The sequence below is a fragment of the Bombyx mori genome, chromosome 12, assembly GCF_030269925.1.
Source record: "Bombyx mori chromosome 12, ASM3026992v2".
Classification (NCBI taxonomy): domain Eukaryota; kingdom Metazoa; phylum Arthropoda; class Insecta; order Lepidoptera; family Bombycidae; genus Bombyx; species Bombyx mori.
Window position 1 is genome coordinate 13,101,335 of NC_085118.1, and position 16,969 is coordinate 13,118,303.

Here is a 16,969-nt window from a genome sequence, read left to right on the forward strand (position 1 = left end):
TTTTTACTACTTTTTTTTCTTTCTTTAAATACCAGTGCAGCTATTCTGAAATATTATTGAATGTAATTTAAATGACTAGTTCTATTGGAAAAAATTAATGGTAAATTTTTTTTAAAGTACTAATGACTATTTGAAGCACCAAGCGACATTTTAAAAGGTTTGTGCTGGCAGTATTTCACTTCTCCGCTTGACTCCAAGCATGAGAGATCTTAACTTATCTCTATCTACTAAAAATACTACTACTGTGAATAATTATAATACACGAATGTCTTACTGATCAAATATGTTCCTTTCAATGATTCAATAATGTGATAGCAATCATATTATTTATACTATTTGTCTGATAAAATGAAAAAAATAACAATATAGAGGCCACTTTTATTCGGAGATCCATGACTACATTGTTCCGTGAAATCAATGCTATCTTCAGATAAAATACGTTAAAAAACATTAACCTTTACTCAGTTAATGTATTAGATTATCTGCGCAGTAGATACACAGAGAAAACTTGTTCGGTTTCAAATCTAAACAACATCAAGTATTCCTAATTGAATGAAGCCCACGCGAATAACTTGTTCGAATGATGTAGAATTATTTTGCTTTCATGAAGGTATATCGATCGGAACCAATAAGGAAAATCTTTAAATTCATTTGAATTTGTTAGCAACTCCAACATTTTAGTATGGAAAATAAAATTATATGACTGGCAACATCATCATCATCATCATCATGGTTCCAAGCCGGTTTCGACCACGGCGACCAAATTTTTCAGTTTAATAACTTAAAAGCTAATGTCCGCGCCTCTCATGCGCTCTAATATGGCTACAGTAGCCTATCTTGTTCTTAAACGTGCGCAAACAGAAGCTACACGTAAGAACACCACCCACGAAGTTGTAAAAAATGGTGGAAGGCGGTCTATTTTTCAATTTATTTCGTCTGTCGTCCAGTTCGCGCTTCCTGTCGTTTTCAAAGACATGCACGCCCTGCTGTACCAAGCGTCTCCACTCCAAACGATTCTGTGCTTGAGCTTCCCAACGAGAGGTGTCAATGTTGCATTTCTTCATATGCCTCTTCTGAACATCCTTATACCTTAAGAATTGGCCGCCACTTTTTCGCTTGCCAGTCTGGAGTTCAGAGTAGAAGATGCGCTTTGTTATCCTCTCGTCGGACATCCTCATCACATGGCCGCACCAGTGTAACTGACGCCGCATTAAATATGCCTCTATACCGCCAATACCGGCTCTTCTTAAAACCTCCGTATTCCTGACACGATGTCAATTGTGTTGCCTAATCTGCTATACTCCTCAGAAACATCGTGTTTGTATCGTAAACATATACGCGTGTTGGATAGATTTCACCTCAAGTACCTCCGAGAGATAATGAACATATCGTGGTCACATCGTGAATTGACTGGCAACATTGTTGATGTCACTCTCTTCCTTTTTTACTTTTCACCGCAAACGGACGTGTTTATCATATTAATAAAATATCAAGTGTGTAAACATACATATAAACCGTATTGCAACACAAAGCTCAAGTTTCCTTAATCACAGCAACCGGCCCATACAGCCCACACCGAAACAGAATTTCTCCATCACATAAAATCAAATTCATTTTTAGGTGAAAATGTGATTAGTTGTTGGTAATGTTATGCAGAACATTAATTTAGTTGAACTAGTGACGCACCTCCTTTGGTACTTTGATCACACTGCATTATAGTTTTAGTACTATTTTGATACTTTAGCCATTGCCTTGAGAAATTTCAAAACAAAGTAACAAACATTCACTCTCACAAATTTCGAATTCAAATATTAGAGTCATGTTTTTAAGAGGTAAAGCCTATGAAAGTGTACATTTTTGTTCCTTTTTTGCCTACTTATCTAATAGTAGCTTTGGGACTATGCTAGCTACCTCTTAGATTTGTTGGCGAGCTAACGGGTCTCAACCTGATAGGTTTTACTAAAATCTGCCCTGGCATTAGCAATACTTCGCTAAATATACTACCCGATGGGATTCACGATTCACTGAGAAGATTTGGCGAGACACTAAGTGGATTGTGTCTATGTGAAATTGTCGCAAAATCTATGTCCTACTAAGGCTTGGAATTTTGTACTTAAGCACCAGACATACCGATTACCGCAACAAATTGACCGCCAGCTTCTGAATTGATTTTACCTTGCAGACCATGCTTTGTTACCAGTAATGATTTTGTTTTTAAAGCTTAAAGACTTAAGTTACCACGATAATTGGACATATATATTTAAAAGAAATATGTAACTGTAATTGACTCTTGTATTCAATGAGAACGTAAGGGTTTTCAACAACGTATGTTCGAAGGACCAAAACGGAGATCCACTTCAGAATAATGTCAAAAAGGTTGAATTTCGGTTGACCGCTCGTTGAGTTATATTTTGCGTGGTTCATATAAATATTAATTTATTTTATTTATATTATCACGAATAGAAGATTAGGTACAAGCAAATAAATTATGGACAGCAATAATCCTAAGGAAGAAGTCATAAAACAAAAACTCTGACACAACACGGAGTAATAATTTGTCAAACAAATGTTTAAATACTCTTGGGTCTCATAACAACTTCTTGATTTCAAACGTGAGTAATGTGTTGTAAAACTCAACATTAAGGAGTCTTTTGAGATGTTGGGAGTTTTGATTGTGATTAATGCATTAACTAAGAGAACGTAATAGGAATAAGCGTTGAATATCTTATGTTTTTGTGATTGCGATTTTCCAAGCACAGAAACAAAGAAGAATCTCAGAACAACGTTGGAATTACTGGCTTTCGTATAATATGCATAATTTGGCAAGGTTCACGTTTGTTATTTAAATGCGGGGACTGCACAAAGATAATATTGCTTCCAACATGCCACTGAGTGCTCTAAAATTTTATAATATGCTAACCGGATTTAAATCGAGAGACACTGTCTGAAATTGTAAGTGATTATCCAATACTTGGTGGTATTAGAGTGAATCGTGTGCTTCTAGAAACCACTAGTCTTAAACTTGACGTTGTTTGGAATCAATCCTTAAAGTTAGTAATTGCATTTACTGGTCTATATAAACCTTTGTAAAGTACAGTAAAACAATACGAAAATAGTCCATTGTTCTGGATGACTTTGGCATTTTACACGTAAAGGGCACGCTCTGGCTGTAACATAGTTAGAAGCTTTACTTGTTGCTCAACCCATTTTATAGAACAATGATGTAATATTTCTCGTACGTTAGAAATAGAACAACGCTTTTACGTGATGCTACATAAGTTTTTGATGTAGAAACAGTTCAGGTATTGCTATATATTTTTCATCTAGAGGCAAACGATGCCATCCTTCTTCTTAAGAAGATCTTAATGATTTTATTTTTTATTTTTTTTATTGATTAGATGGGTGGACAAGCTCACAACGCACCTGGTGTTAAGTGGTTACTGGAGCCCATAGACATCTACAACGTAAATGCGCCACCCACCTTGAGATATAAGTTCTAAGATGTCAAGTATAGTTACAACGGCTGCCCTACCCTTCAAACCGAAACGCATTACTGCTTCACGGCAGAAATAGGCAGGGTGGTGGTACCTACCCCCGCGAACTCACAAGAGTACCTACCACCAGTAATTACGCAAATTATAATTTTGCGAGTTTGATTTTTATTACACGATGTTATTCCTTCACCGTGCATCCGATTTCGGTTTTCAAGTTTTCAAATCTTTGAATTTAATCTAAAGATTTGTAAGCCAACAATTAGTTCTAGACAGTTACATTATGAACCGCGCCTAACCACCGCTATCGACGGACCCGAAATTGACTAATATCTCGGTTACTTACTAAGTGATGGAACACCTACCACTTAACCGGTTCAAAGACTGTTAATTAGATCGTGAACGTTATCACCGCACCTTTCATTATGTATAATTGACGCGGTGTCCAAAATTGAGCGGGAAAACGAAGCGGGGAAATCAACTCATTACATTGTCATTTAGAGCACCAGAATAAATGAATTCCTACGATGAAGGGAATAATGACGTGTAACATGTAATTATCCGGGGTTAGGTTTATTTATATTCCTGCATGATCTCCACCGTTTTGTCTACCCCGGCCGCGAGATATTCTAAGAAACTTTAAGGGTTCTCATGTCTTAAGATGTAGTAGTGAATCAGGCTAATCTGCCCAGTGAAAAAAACTTTTATAGATTGATATTCTATATCATGTAACATAGTATTTTACTACTGTAGGAGCTCTTGTGAGTCCGTACGGGTAGGTACCACCACCCTGCCTATTTCTGCTGGGGCAGCCGTTGTACTGTAAAATTGAGACCTTTGAACTCATATCTCAAGGTATCAGATGTCTAGGGTTCCGGTAACCACTTAAAACTGGGTGGGCTGTGAGCTCGTTCACTCAACTATACAATAAATAAAAATTATGTAACATGACATCTCCTCAATTAAACGTTTTTTATGACGAGAGTTGACATTATAAATGAGTAGTCAGAATTTATTTGTGTATAATAAAAATAGCCTCCTCAACTGGGTAAACTTGGAATGCGACGTAAACTAAACTCCGTTAATGCACTTTGTAACGTCAGTATCCGCGTGATCGTAAAACCTACATTAAACACAATCAAAGCGCAATCACTAGTTTTAATTACTCTTTTGCATGGAAACTTGTGTCGACACGAATAGCGACTACGTGTGATGATCACAAAACTGAGATAAGGAACTTCATATATTTTCTTCCATATGCAGGTCAAGCACGCAGACAACAACGACAGTATCTCAATCTACGATTGCTTAATTGAATTGCTTGATGATTGCTTCGTAGTGCAAATAGGCAGGATTCAGAAACCTAACTATGTAGGCCCACAGTAATTTTGCATAAAGTATTGTGGATTTCATTTTATTCCATCATTCCTGTGTTTTCAAAGTAATTCTTCTACGGTAGTTGGTCGGTTTGACGGCAGAAGATCACGCGGACGCACACCTCCCCGCCGGTCAAAACTCGTGGAGAAGCGTGATGCATTATTATGTATCACCTTCAGCAATGAAGAGATCGACTAAGAAGAAAGAGCAAAGGCAAGCCTTGACGCGCTCGTTGCAAATATATACCAATACTAGCTGTACCCGTCCGCTTCGCTGGGCATTTAAAACTAACATTATTATTTCTCACGCCCACAAAGATTCTCATCACTAACGCCGCCGCAACTGGTGTAGGGAGTCCAACACTCATATAAATATTAGCCTTTTCATTAAGTACATGTATTTTCTACATGGATACCAAGTTTCAAGTCAATCGGATGCATTGTTCAGTAGTTATAGGGGAACATCCGTAAAAAACCACTATTTATACCAATATTGTTTTGATGCTAACTTTGAAAGCTACTGATAACTTAGCAGCAGATTGAGTATCGTCAGCTTCCACTATAACCTTTAATTCCTCGTTGTTGACTTCAGCTTCGGGTCATCACTTCTTCTTCTATATCGTTCCCTCGCTACTGAGGATCGCGACCACGCGTGACGTTCTTTCACTGTGCTCGATCATGGGTGGGATGGACTGCATGGTACATACTACCACCCAGTGCTTCTCTTGCTAGATCTGAGTATCTGGCTGGTGTTCTGCCCACGGCGCGCTTGCCCTCTATGCGACCCGTAATTATGAGCTTCTCTAATTCATGTCTGGGAGACCGCATGATGTGTCCGAAGAAGCTCATAACACGTTCCCGGCAGATAGAAGAGAGTCTTTTTTGAATGTTTAGTTGCCTTAGAATGGACTCGTTTGTTCTCATGGCAGTCCATGTTATTCGTGGCATTCTCCGCCACACCCACATTTAAAAGGCATCGATCTTTTTGATATCCTGGCTTTTCCTGCATCACGGGGTACATTTTTTAGATTAAAACTTCTATGTCGGAAGCGTTTAAAGTAATAGCAAATCGTACGTTCGTTCGTAGTGTTCACTCCGTACACGTTATTAATATTTTGAGCCGTTTGTGCGACATTGCTACTGCGACGGAACGCGTATTCTAAAAATACTTACCCGTATTTTTATCGTATCCGTGTTGATGAAAAAGAAAAAAATGTAGTGGAAATTAAAACACAAATCATCAAACAAACGACTGATGATAGAATACCATATATAAAAATGAATTGCTGTTCGTTAGTCTCGCTAAAACTTGAGAACGTCTAGACCGATTTGGCTAATTATGGTCTTGAATTATTTGTCGAAGTCCAGAGAAGTTTTAAAAGGTAGATAAATATGAAAATGCTTGGAATTAAATGAAAATAACAATATTGTTTTTCATTTGATGTGTCCCCCGTCGGACGGATGCCTTTTGTTTGTTTTAAATTTATTTTATACAAAAGTTTAGGTCTTTTATTTGTCGATTAAGGCACTACGAAGTCTGCCAGGTCAGCTAGTTTTAAAATAAAATCCTTTCTAATCATCATGGTTACATTTATGGCAACGTAATGTGAACATTTATTGTCAGCCATACAGAAATTACATTTCAAATAGCCAGAACTCTAAAACGACAACTTCATTTTGTAAGATCTATTATTTTGAGAATTGCAAATGACTGCAAATACAGTGTGAGCTGGGGTAATAGCTTTACTTTCATATTTAACAATCTCCTGGGCCATACATGAAGTAATGTTTTGATGGAACGATAAACTTTTAACAACCTATGCGAGGTAATTAGCAAACTTGTATCGAATATGAACTTCGCAGTAACACATGCTTGGGAACGAGTCGATTTGCCGAAATTTGAATCTCAAAAGAAAAATTGAGTTGAAACCTTCACTTACTATGCAAAATTCGTTCGTATTAAAACATACAATGTTAATGCTCCATCTTTTTCTAAGAGGTTTGTGGAACTCATAGACAAAACGCATCTTTATTGTGTTATCTTCATTAAAATATATCATATACTATGTATCATTATTTATTTATTTATAACTTTATATACTAGACAGTATAAAGGCGGACTTAATGACATAGGCATTCTCTAACAGTCTACTTTAGGGGAGTGCAGAGATGGACCTTTGTAGGTGAAGTGTGAAGGTGACATTACTTAAACATATGTATATAAATAACATACATAATATTTATAGATACATATACATAATTACACTAAAACGAAATGAAACAGTAAAAGTAGTACTAATTATTGACATAGAAGTACCTAAATCACTTTGTATTTGGACCTAAGTATTACTAAAAAGGAACGCTCTTTAAGAGTCGTATAATCGGTAAAGCTTAGCTTAAGTAAGGAACGTTTAATTATTCAAGGCAAACACGAAATTTCACTAATTAATATTCAAGAGAAACAACAAAAATGAAAACTAATTTGATTACGATAATTACGAAAGAATACAATACTTTTAAATCAAGTAGCGATAAAGCGATATGAAACTAAAAATTAGGCTTAAATTACAGAAATATAATTCGATTGAATTACATTTAAAATGTATTAAAATTATTTATTTATTTATTTATTTATAACTTCTTATACTAGAAAGTGTAAAGGCGGACTTAATGCCATAGGCATTTTCTAACAGTGTACCTTAGGGGAGTGCAGATATAGACGCAAAAGATGTAACTATACTTGAGACCTTAGAACTTGTATCTCAAGGTGGGTGGCGCATTTACGTTGTAGATGTCTATGGGCTCCAGTAACCACTTAACACCAGGTGAGCTGTGAGCTCGTCCACCCATCTAAGCAATTAAAAAAAAAAAAAAAAGATGAGATAGATGAGGTCATTGCCGATAGAATATGGACGATAAAAAACAGTCTTACCTAAAACTAGATTTATTGTAGAGCTAAAACCTTCCAGAGCCATTACTGACTAATGTTTGTGTCTGCTGCTAAGTTTCAACTCGTCGTTAGGAACTCGCTGTTTACATTGTTACAAATGCATTTCCTCACTCTGAATTGCATCTAAAATTCTAGTGTTGATATAAGTAAAATGTACGGGAAATGGTTTCGGAGTATCTATATATTAATACGTGAAGCAAAAAATTTACTGGTGATAGGACCTCTTGTGAGTCCGCGCGGGTAGGTAGGGCAGCCGTTGTAACTTTACTGAGATCTTAGAACTTATATCTCAAGGTGGGTGGCGCATTTACGTTGTAGATGTCCATGGGCTCCAGTAACCACTTAACACCAGGTGGGCTGTAAGCTCATCTACCCATCTAAGCAATAAATAAAAAAAACTTTGTACCCCTTTTTACGAAAATTGCGCGGACGGAGGAGTATGAAATTTCTCACACCTATATAGAATATAGAGAAGGAGTGAACAATGTTAATTTTTTTTTTTAAATGCATAAAAGATACTTTAAATCAATAAAGAAAACATTACACACACTACCACGTATTTGATACCATAAAAATATACTCTTTGTTTACTGTCAATTGGGAAAATTTTTATTGCTTAAAGTCTGTAGTCGAATTGAAAATAGATTAATATTGCTTGTCTTTAATATTATTGATCTATAGTGCAGTTTTGGCGAATACTGTGATTATATAATCGAATTATAATGGTGTTTGACAATAGAACCATAGTAATGTTTAAACTTATAATTTCAATTAATCATAGTTGAATTTCGACTACTGCGGGGCCACTAGTAGTAATTAATTTGCTTATTTAATTCCTATTCAAAAACGCAAGATGTTTAACAGAGTTTTTGCTTCCTAAGTTTGGAAGATAGACGAACATTATTCCTGATAGTGATCGGTCATTGTCGCCAACTGACATCAGCAATACCGGGGGGACAATCAAATCGTATCCAGCTACAAAAAACTGAGCACGCGAAGTTTCTTAATGTTACCATTAGTTTGAAAGGTTTAGCTTGATTAAATATTTTTACAAAGCGATGCCGTCTGTCACTATAAAAAAATCTATTTGGTTTATCTGAGACTATTCTGCAGCTCACAGCCTGTTATCAAGTATTTTTATCGGACCCTACAGATAAAACGACGTAGTGCTGATACAAACGTCAGGCATGAGGTCGAAATCGCTTTTTTTTCACCTATTCGCTTGGAGCCTAAGGGGCTATTCCAGCTTCCTGCAAATGAGTAGGGGAGCTCACGAAGTCAATCTGCGAGAATTTGCTAACACTAATCTTAGTAAGAGCAGTGCTTCGCAGAATCTACCACCGGATCGGGATCGAGACCCACTGGGAGGATCCGGCGAGAAACTCAGTCGGCTGTGTCTGCAAATCGTAGTAAATAGTCCGGGAATCTGGGAATAATATATTGTTGCATGCGGTCTTACAATATACTCTACCGCGCAGTATTACGTAAAAATATAAATTAGGAATATCCGATTTATTTTACAGAATATTACTTTATCATGGAAGTCAGTCCTGAACACGTGTCAAATACGTATGAAGGTCGCTTGATCCGAGCACCTTATCCTTTAGTTTAAACAAGATTTGAAGGAGCAGCACTTCTGCAGGCAGTGACTTGCTTCTCCCCTTGAGATTGCTGACGACCACGAGTGACGGTGACCACTCTCCATTAAGAAAACCATATGCTCGTCCGTCCACAGGGGAAATAATAAAATCTAGTCTTAGATTATTAAATAGAGCTTTGCGTCCAACTGGAGATGTGAAGTTAAAGCCTCATTTATTTTTTTATTTTTTTATTGCCGTTGTAGACAGACGAGCATACGGCCCACCTGATGGTGAGTGGTTACCGTCGCTCATGGACTTCAGCAATGCCAGGGGCAGAGCCAAGCCACTGCCTACCGCTTAATACTCTATAATAATTAACTAAATAGGTGTGGGAGACCACCGTAATACGTGGAATTCTTAGGAATCATAGAGGATTTATGTATTCTTCATATAAAACAATACTTCTGACTGAAGAGAACTAGACACTAAATTAAGAATATTGATTAATGTGGATTCACTGTAATTGTTCATTAAATTTATTCAAGTTAATTTAATTGCGAATAGTAAATTCTAAACTTCGCAGAGAATGGTTTTAGGTAAACCCTCTATTAAAATATGCAAAGCATGTTGTTCACGAGAGTAGGATTATGAAATAGAATAAATTTAATGTATGATTTAAAATACATTATTATTTAATTAATGTATAATTCAAATTGAGTATTAGTGTGGTTTCGTCAGTTCTTTCGTCGATCTAAACCAAAATAAAATATAAAATCCATTCTAAATAATATTCTGCGGGCTAAGCCACTTACCATATAATTTTCCCGCCACTACTATGACAGTTTCCGAACCAAAAAGACTGACCACCAAACCATAGGAACAATAATACCAGAAAAGTATGCCTAAGTGTGTGTTGCAAATAAAAAATCAAAAGAAAAAATCTTAAAATATTGAAATCTGCTACGTTAAGGTATCTATACTTCTATACTAATATTATAAAGAGGAAAGATTTGTTTGTTTGTTTGTATTGAATAGGCTTCGAAACTACTGAACCGATTTGAAAAATTCTTTCACTGTTTAGAAGCTACACTATTCCCGAGTGACATAGGCTATAATAATCATTTTTGAAGAAAATTAGGGATTCTTACTAAAACTTCAATAATGTAAAAAAATACCTAAAATATTCTTTACATCGCATGCCCTGCGAAAACTATTGATGATAGAATAAAATAATGTACTACGACTTTGTAGAACAAATAATTATTTACAAAAAATGCCATGTAGTTGTGCAGCAATAAGTGTTCTTTTATTTAAAAAAAAAAAACAGCGTCGTCGAAATTTTTGTTAAAGACCCGAGCGGAGCCGGAGCGGGCCGATAGTTTCATATAAATCAGTAACTTTATAACGTGGCACACTCTTCAAAGATTCCAATGGCAAAATCGATATTTCAAAAGCAATAAAAAAGAACCCAGACAAAGTTTAATCGCGTCAGACACGAACGCATTAACGATATTGTACGTTCAGTCATTAGCATGTACTATAAGCAAACTATTAAATGTCAACATTTTGTGGCTAATTGTAGGTTTGTACACATGAGGTGTGTTTTTTATTGGTTTCATTTTGTGATCCCAAATTTTAAATTTTTTGCGTATATATGAAAACAAATTTATGATGAAGTAATCTATCTTATATATAAAAATTAATTGCTGTTCGTTAGTCTCGCTAAAACTCGAGAACGGCTGGACCGATTTGGCTAATTTTGGTCTTGAATTATTTGTGGAAGTCCAGAGAACGTTTAAAAGGTAGATAAATATGAAAATGCTCGGAATAAAATAATAATAACAATTTTGTTTTTTCTTCGACGTGTCCGCCGTCGGACGGATTCCTTTTGTTACTTTTACGTTTATTTTATATAAAAGCTTAGGTCTTTTATTTATCGATTGAGGCACTACGAAGTCTGCCGGGTCAGCTAGTAATAGTATAATAGCTACCTCATTACCATTCAAATGAACCTCAAAGCGATGAGTGCTTTGAGGCAGAAGTAGAGTAACTCGCTCATACTTCCAGCATCAAATTTCCATTTGACCCCATACAGAAGAGGGCCATTCAGATTGCCGATAAACCCATTCTCACGGATCGTTTAGAGCCTCTGGGTCTGTGGAGGGACTTCGGTTCCCTCTGTATTTTATACCGTATATTCCATGAGGAATGGTTCCATCCCCTAAGGAATTGTTCGAGATGATTCCGGCATTTCGTTTTTACCATCGCACCGCCCGCCACCGGAGTAGAGTTCATCTATACTACCTGGAGCCACTGCGTTTATCCACAGTACGTTCAGTGTGATCCACAGATCATTTTTGCCACGTACCATCCGGCTTTGGAATGAGCCCACGATGTTTCCTGAGCACTATGGACATATCCTTCTTCAAACGAGTACTTAACGGTAGGCAGTGGCTTGGCTCTGCCCCTGACATTCCTGAAGTCCGTGGTAGAGAATAGTATCTAATGTAGTAAGACTCCATATTAGCACGTTAGTACCAGACCAGTGTATAACATGATATTTTATGTATATTATTCGTAGCAGCCGCGAAACCCTCGTTCAATTAAAGATATTTTATAATCGTAGTATAACAAAAAAAATTAACATAAAAATCAAAAAAATGAACAAATAATAATCTTATTTAATAAAAGAAAAAAAAACTCTTGATGAATAATTCATTACACTCTAGTAAATTTCTTGCCCTTGAATTTCGCTGAAAAAACACGACAAACTTCTACAAGAAAAATTTGGTATTTATATAATAAAACAAAAATTATCAATTCGTAATTCACTTTATACAATACTGGGTGTATTCTGTGGTTCGGTCCAGTCGGCTTTCGATTTGGATTGAAAAATATTTAGAAGATAAATTGGGAATATTGTAAAAGTATTCAAGTATCGACAAACAACCCCTTAGTCGGCTGAGACCACGGAAACTGTAAAGTATTTGAAACGTTAAAAATGGTAAAATTAGAATAATAAAGGCAAGATAAAGTAGCAAATAGTTTTTAACAACCAATTATTCACAGGCACGAACAAAAAAATTGCAGAATTTCGACATTAATATTTTAGAACTATTGCACTAAACGGTACATAATTTGAGAAAGCAATATTGCTACTGTTGACGATTTTTTTTTGTTTCGTGTATTAGGATTGTAGGTAGCCTAAATCAGCTAGTTTGCTCTGTCCTTCGCAACGTTATACTAGTGAAACAAGGTAGATTTCGAGTAAGAATTTCACCTTACCAAATGCAATTAATTCAAACTTAATAAAGAAGCCTTTATTAATAACCTTAATTCATATTTAGGTACATACTGTTACGCCGGTAAGACTAACGCCATCTATCGCCGAATAGTTGAACTAATATCGAAGGACCTAGTGGCATTTAGTACGCTCAAGAAGTACAACGCCATCTACTTTCAGATAGGAGAAACAAAATACTCGACTTGTGTGGAATATTCTCGATAATTATAGGGATGTGGTTATCGGCTATAAAAGGGTTGCAGAGATGGCATGCAGTCAGCTAGTAATCGGAACTACTCGAAGCGAAACAGCGAACGGATCACCTGAAGCGAAGCGGAAGAAGCGAATTGAGAATTTTAAAGTGTTTGTGTTTACCACCAGCGCGTAACAATATTATTAATTTAATTTTTATAAACATTGACATCGGCAAAGATTGTTTTGCTTTCGCATAGGCCTTCCCCATATCCTCCCAATAAGTCCCAGTCGTGGCATTTCCTCTTCCACGGAGAGCTTTCAACGGCCTTTATGTTGTCTACCCACCTTTGGAACGGTCGTCCTTTTAATCTTTTCTCCTCTCGAGGGTACCACCCGGTTACTAATTTAGCCCATTTTTATGTTTTGCTTCTCATTAGATGACCTATCCATTTCCACTTCAATTTTTTAATTGTGCATCATACATCGGTTATTTTTGTTTTCTTACGGAAATAACGTTTGTTTTCATATCCGCATTCAAACTAAAACCTACTCTAATTAGTTAAGATAAACAATAATGAATCAGTTCTAATAAAAATAAAATCTATTATTTTTTGTTGTCAAGAAAGAATACTGGAAAAATTGTCGGAGCGCGGAATCGTGCGCCGTGAAATGAAAAATATAATCTTATTATTTTCCATTTTCTTTGTACAACAACTCTGTTGAATGATTACAAAGCTTTTATTGTGTTCATAGACGATGTTCAGCTATTATAATTACCATGAAGATAACTTTTCTAAACTATTCTCATTAGCAAAGGCGCAATAAAAAAATTAACATTTTTATTGTCTATTTATATAGTCATTTAGCGTTTAAAACCTTAAGATTTTTCGATAGTTCAGCATGAATGAGCTTAACGTATATTACTCAATAAATTCAAATCAAGTATTAAGGGAATTTAGAACGCGCTAGTTCGCTTGTTGGAATTGTCGTGTCTCGTGCGTGAATTGAGTTCACGAACGCTCACACTCAACCTTTTTTCATCAGCAGAGTGACCAAATAAGCTGCTGCCGCTTAAAGAATATAAGTCTAGTTCTTTTGAAGAAACATGTCAGTCATCTTAAGTGGCATCTCGATAAATCAAATATCTCTTAATCAAGTCGCAAATACGAGTCGTGAACTCCACTAAAAAACATTACATTGGTTAAAAGCGATATCCAAATCTATAACAATCTCATTTCATTTTCTAAATAATCAGGTTATAATTATTCAAAACAGTGATTACTCCAACAATTGTTCAGAATTCCGGGGTCTAAAGGTCTCCGGAATGACACGATCGCGACACCGGATGCCTTTTCTTTATAAATCGGTTAATTATATTTTTTAATATTATGATGCTTACTTAGTTTTCGACGAGTTGAAGTCTATTTCAGCTATTTAACGGTGAAAGAAATGAACGAAAGAAACTAAAGTTATTGAAAACATCGTGTAATTAAAATCGAAAAATAATGAGAATCTTTAAATTCGTCCAATGATTCAACTTTTTTATTTACGTCCAGGAATGACGAGTGGCGAGCACTTGAAAGTAATAACCGTCACCCATTTTTGCAAGAAATAAAACACGTGTGGCACTCGGGGACTGCCGCGGTAAAGCCATTGCATAGCATATTTTATCAACTTATGCAATTATAATTAGACAACAATAATTTAATATTAAAACAATAATAAAATAAGACCACGCTATATTTATAAACATTAACAAAAACAACATATTACCTATCCCCTTCACACTCATAAGCTAGACCGTGCGAGAGAGAGATGGAAGGATGTTTCATGATGTGCATGCAGTGCGACGTCACGCCGCGCGCTTTTTTACATACACTACACAAGTGCAACGTGTGAATGTATTGAACGCGAGCTACATGGTAGGCGGAGTGGGGTGTTAGGTTTTATTTTCGTTATGGAATTTCTTGATTCGGTCGCCGCGCTCAAAGCCCGCGATAAAAGCTATGCAATAGCTTAAAAACTTCAATATTTAAATTATTCTTATTACCTAATTTAGGTTGTACATACGGTATTCGAAGCGTCTACAATTGGGAAATGCTTAAATTAACCCGAAATTAAATCACAAAGGTATTTGAATTATTGAATTGAATTTCGTGTTGGATCTCGCGAAAATATTTTAGGATATAATGGAATTGACGTGTGTAGTATTGTAACAATTCGCTTCATTCTATTGTGTGCGAAATGGCGTGTCAGTATCACGAAACTAGATTAAGCTGAATACAGTTCAAAGGCGTCTATAACATTATTTACTTAAGATCACTAACAGAATATTATTATTTTCTTCTGTGTAACATCTTGTAATCCATAATTAAAAGTACTATAATAGTTTAATCTCGTGTAGTTTGCAGTTTTCGTGGCCACGGACAACTGACCTATGGGAGATTAAGCTGGGGATTAAGCAGTTTTGATTATTTGTACGACTCGTGTTGTGTTTGTTTTTTAATTGCAGTAGATGAATTAAAAAGTTCACGGTAAATGTATGTGGTTTTTTTTTTATTTTTATTGCGTAGATGGGTGGACGAGCTCACAGCCCACCTGATGTTAAGTGGTTACTGGAGCCCATAGACATCTACAACGTAGACGCGCCACCCACCTTGAGATACAAGTTCTAAAGTCTCAGTATAGTTACAACGGCTACCCCACCCTTCAAACCGAAACGCATTACTGCTTCACGGCAGAAATAAGCAGGGCGGTGGTACCTATCCGCGCGGACTCAAGGTCCTACCACCAGTAATTATGCAAATTATAATTTTGCGGGTTTGATTTTTATTACACGATGTTATTCCTTCACCTTGGAAGTCAATCGTGAACATTTGTTGAGTACATATTTCATTAGAAAAATTGGTACCCGCCTGCGGGATTCGAACACCGGTGCATCGCTTCAACACGAATGCACCAGACGTCTTATCCTTTATGCCACGACGACTTCCGAAATTTCATTATCATAAAGTTATCATAAAGAGAATATTGTCACTCATTTTCAGAACGAAGTCTCAATTGTTTTGTATAATTGCTGTTCTACAGTCCGAATCAAAACGCGGGAATGCTTCGCAGTAGAAATAAATAGGATTATGTTAAAACCAGTAATTATGCAAATTCATAAAATATTAATCCGATTACATAACATAGAAATCGTTCTCGAACACGTGTTCGCGATGGTTCTAGAAAATTCTAGTGAACGCGCAATACAACAAAGGAGCTTCAGGAAATACATGCACTTATAGATTGTATCCTTTCCCGCAGGTCCAATCGAATCCCGTCATGTGCTACTTCAGCATAATTCTGATTATTTTCGAGACGTGCCTCGCGTGAAGAACCAGACGACATGGAGCTACGAAGACTCAAACTACTGTTGCTTCTGGCAAATATAACTGGAGTCGTTTTGGGTAAGCATTATGTATCGTCATATGAATTTAGTTATCTGCTTCTAAGTTAAATTATTATGCTTCTATCCGGTCACCGTCCTCGCCGAACGCTTGCGACGAAGGGCTCGAAAGTAAATTAACCCACAGACACAACCCACTGAGTTTCTTGCCGGATCTTCTCAGTGGGTCGCGTTTCCGTTCCGGTGGTAGATTCTGCGAAACACTGCTCTTCTTAGGGCCAGTGCTAACTCCCGGTTTGAGCCCCCGTGAGCTCACCTACTAGTTCGGTGAATCTAGAATAACCTTTCGAGGTTACTAAAATAGGTAAGAAAAATAATTCTTTTATAGTGGAAAACAGCTGTAGTTCTAATGCAAATCATTTTTAAATCGGGTCAAAATTGTTAGGTGAATTCACTCTGTCGCGCATTTGCTAAAATTTTTAAATTTTAGAATCATAATCCTTGTCAAATATCTATTTAAGTGGATACTCTACTTCGTTTTTCTTTGGGATCGAGAGCACTGGACAAAATCTACGATTCGAATCTTTGAGTTTTGAATATCTAACATTAACTTTGAATTGAATAATAATTAATTGTTACTATACATTTATTTCGGTATTGCGTAATACCGAAATCCGCAGAAGAACCGGTTGACTCACATAGCCAA

General features: G+C 36.3%; 1 protein-coding gene across 2 annotated transcripts in view; it reads left to right on the plus strand.

The window, feature by feature from the left end:
• The window catches only part of LOC105841679 (uncharacterized), a 110,730-nt gene that overhangs the window by 9,389 nt on the left and 84,372 nt on the right, over positions 1-16,969 (plus strand). For both annotated transcript variants that reach the window (XM_021348268.3, XM_012690694.4), the window contains exon 2: positions 16,182-16,324. In XM_021348268.3, coding sequence (XP_021203943.1) covers positions 16,264-16,324 — 61 coding nt within the window. In that variant the 5' untranslated portion in view covers positions 16,182-16,263. The remainder of the gene's footprint in view (positions 1-16,181; positions 16,325-16,969) is intronic.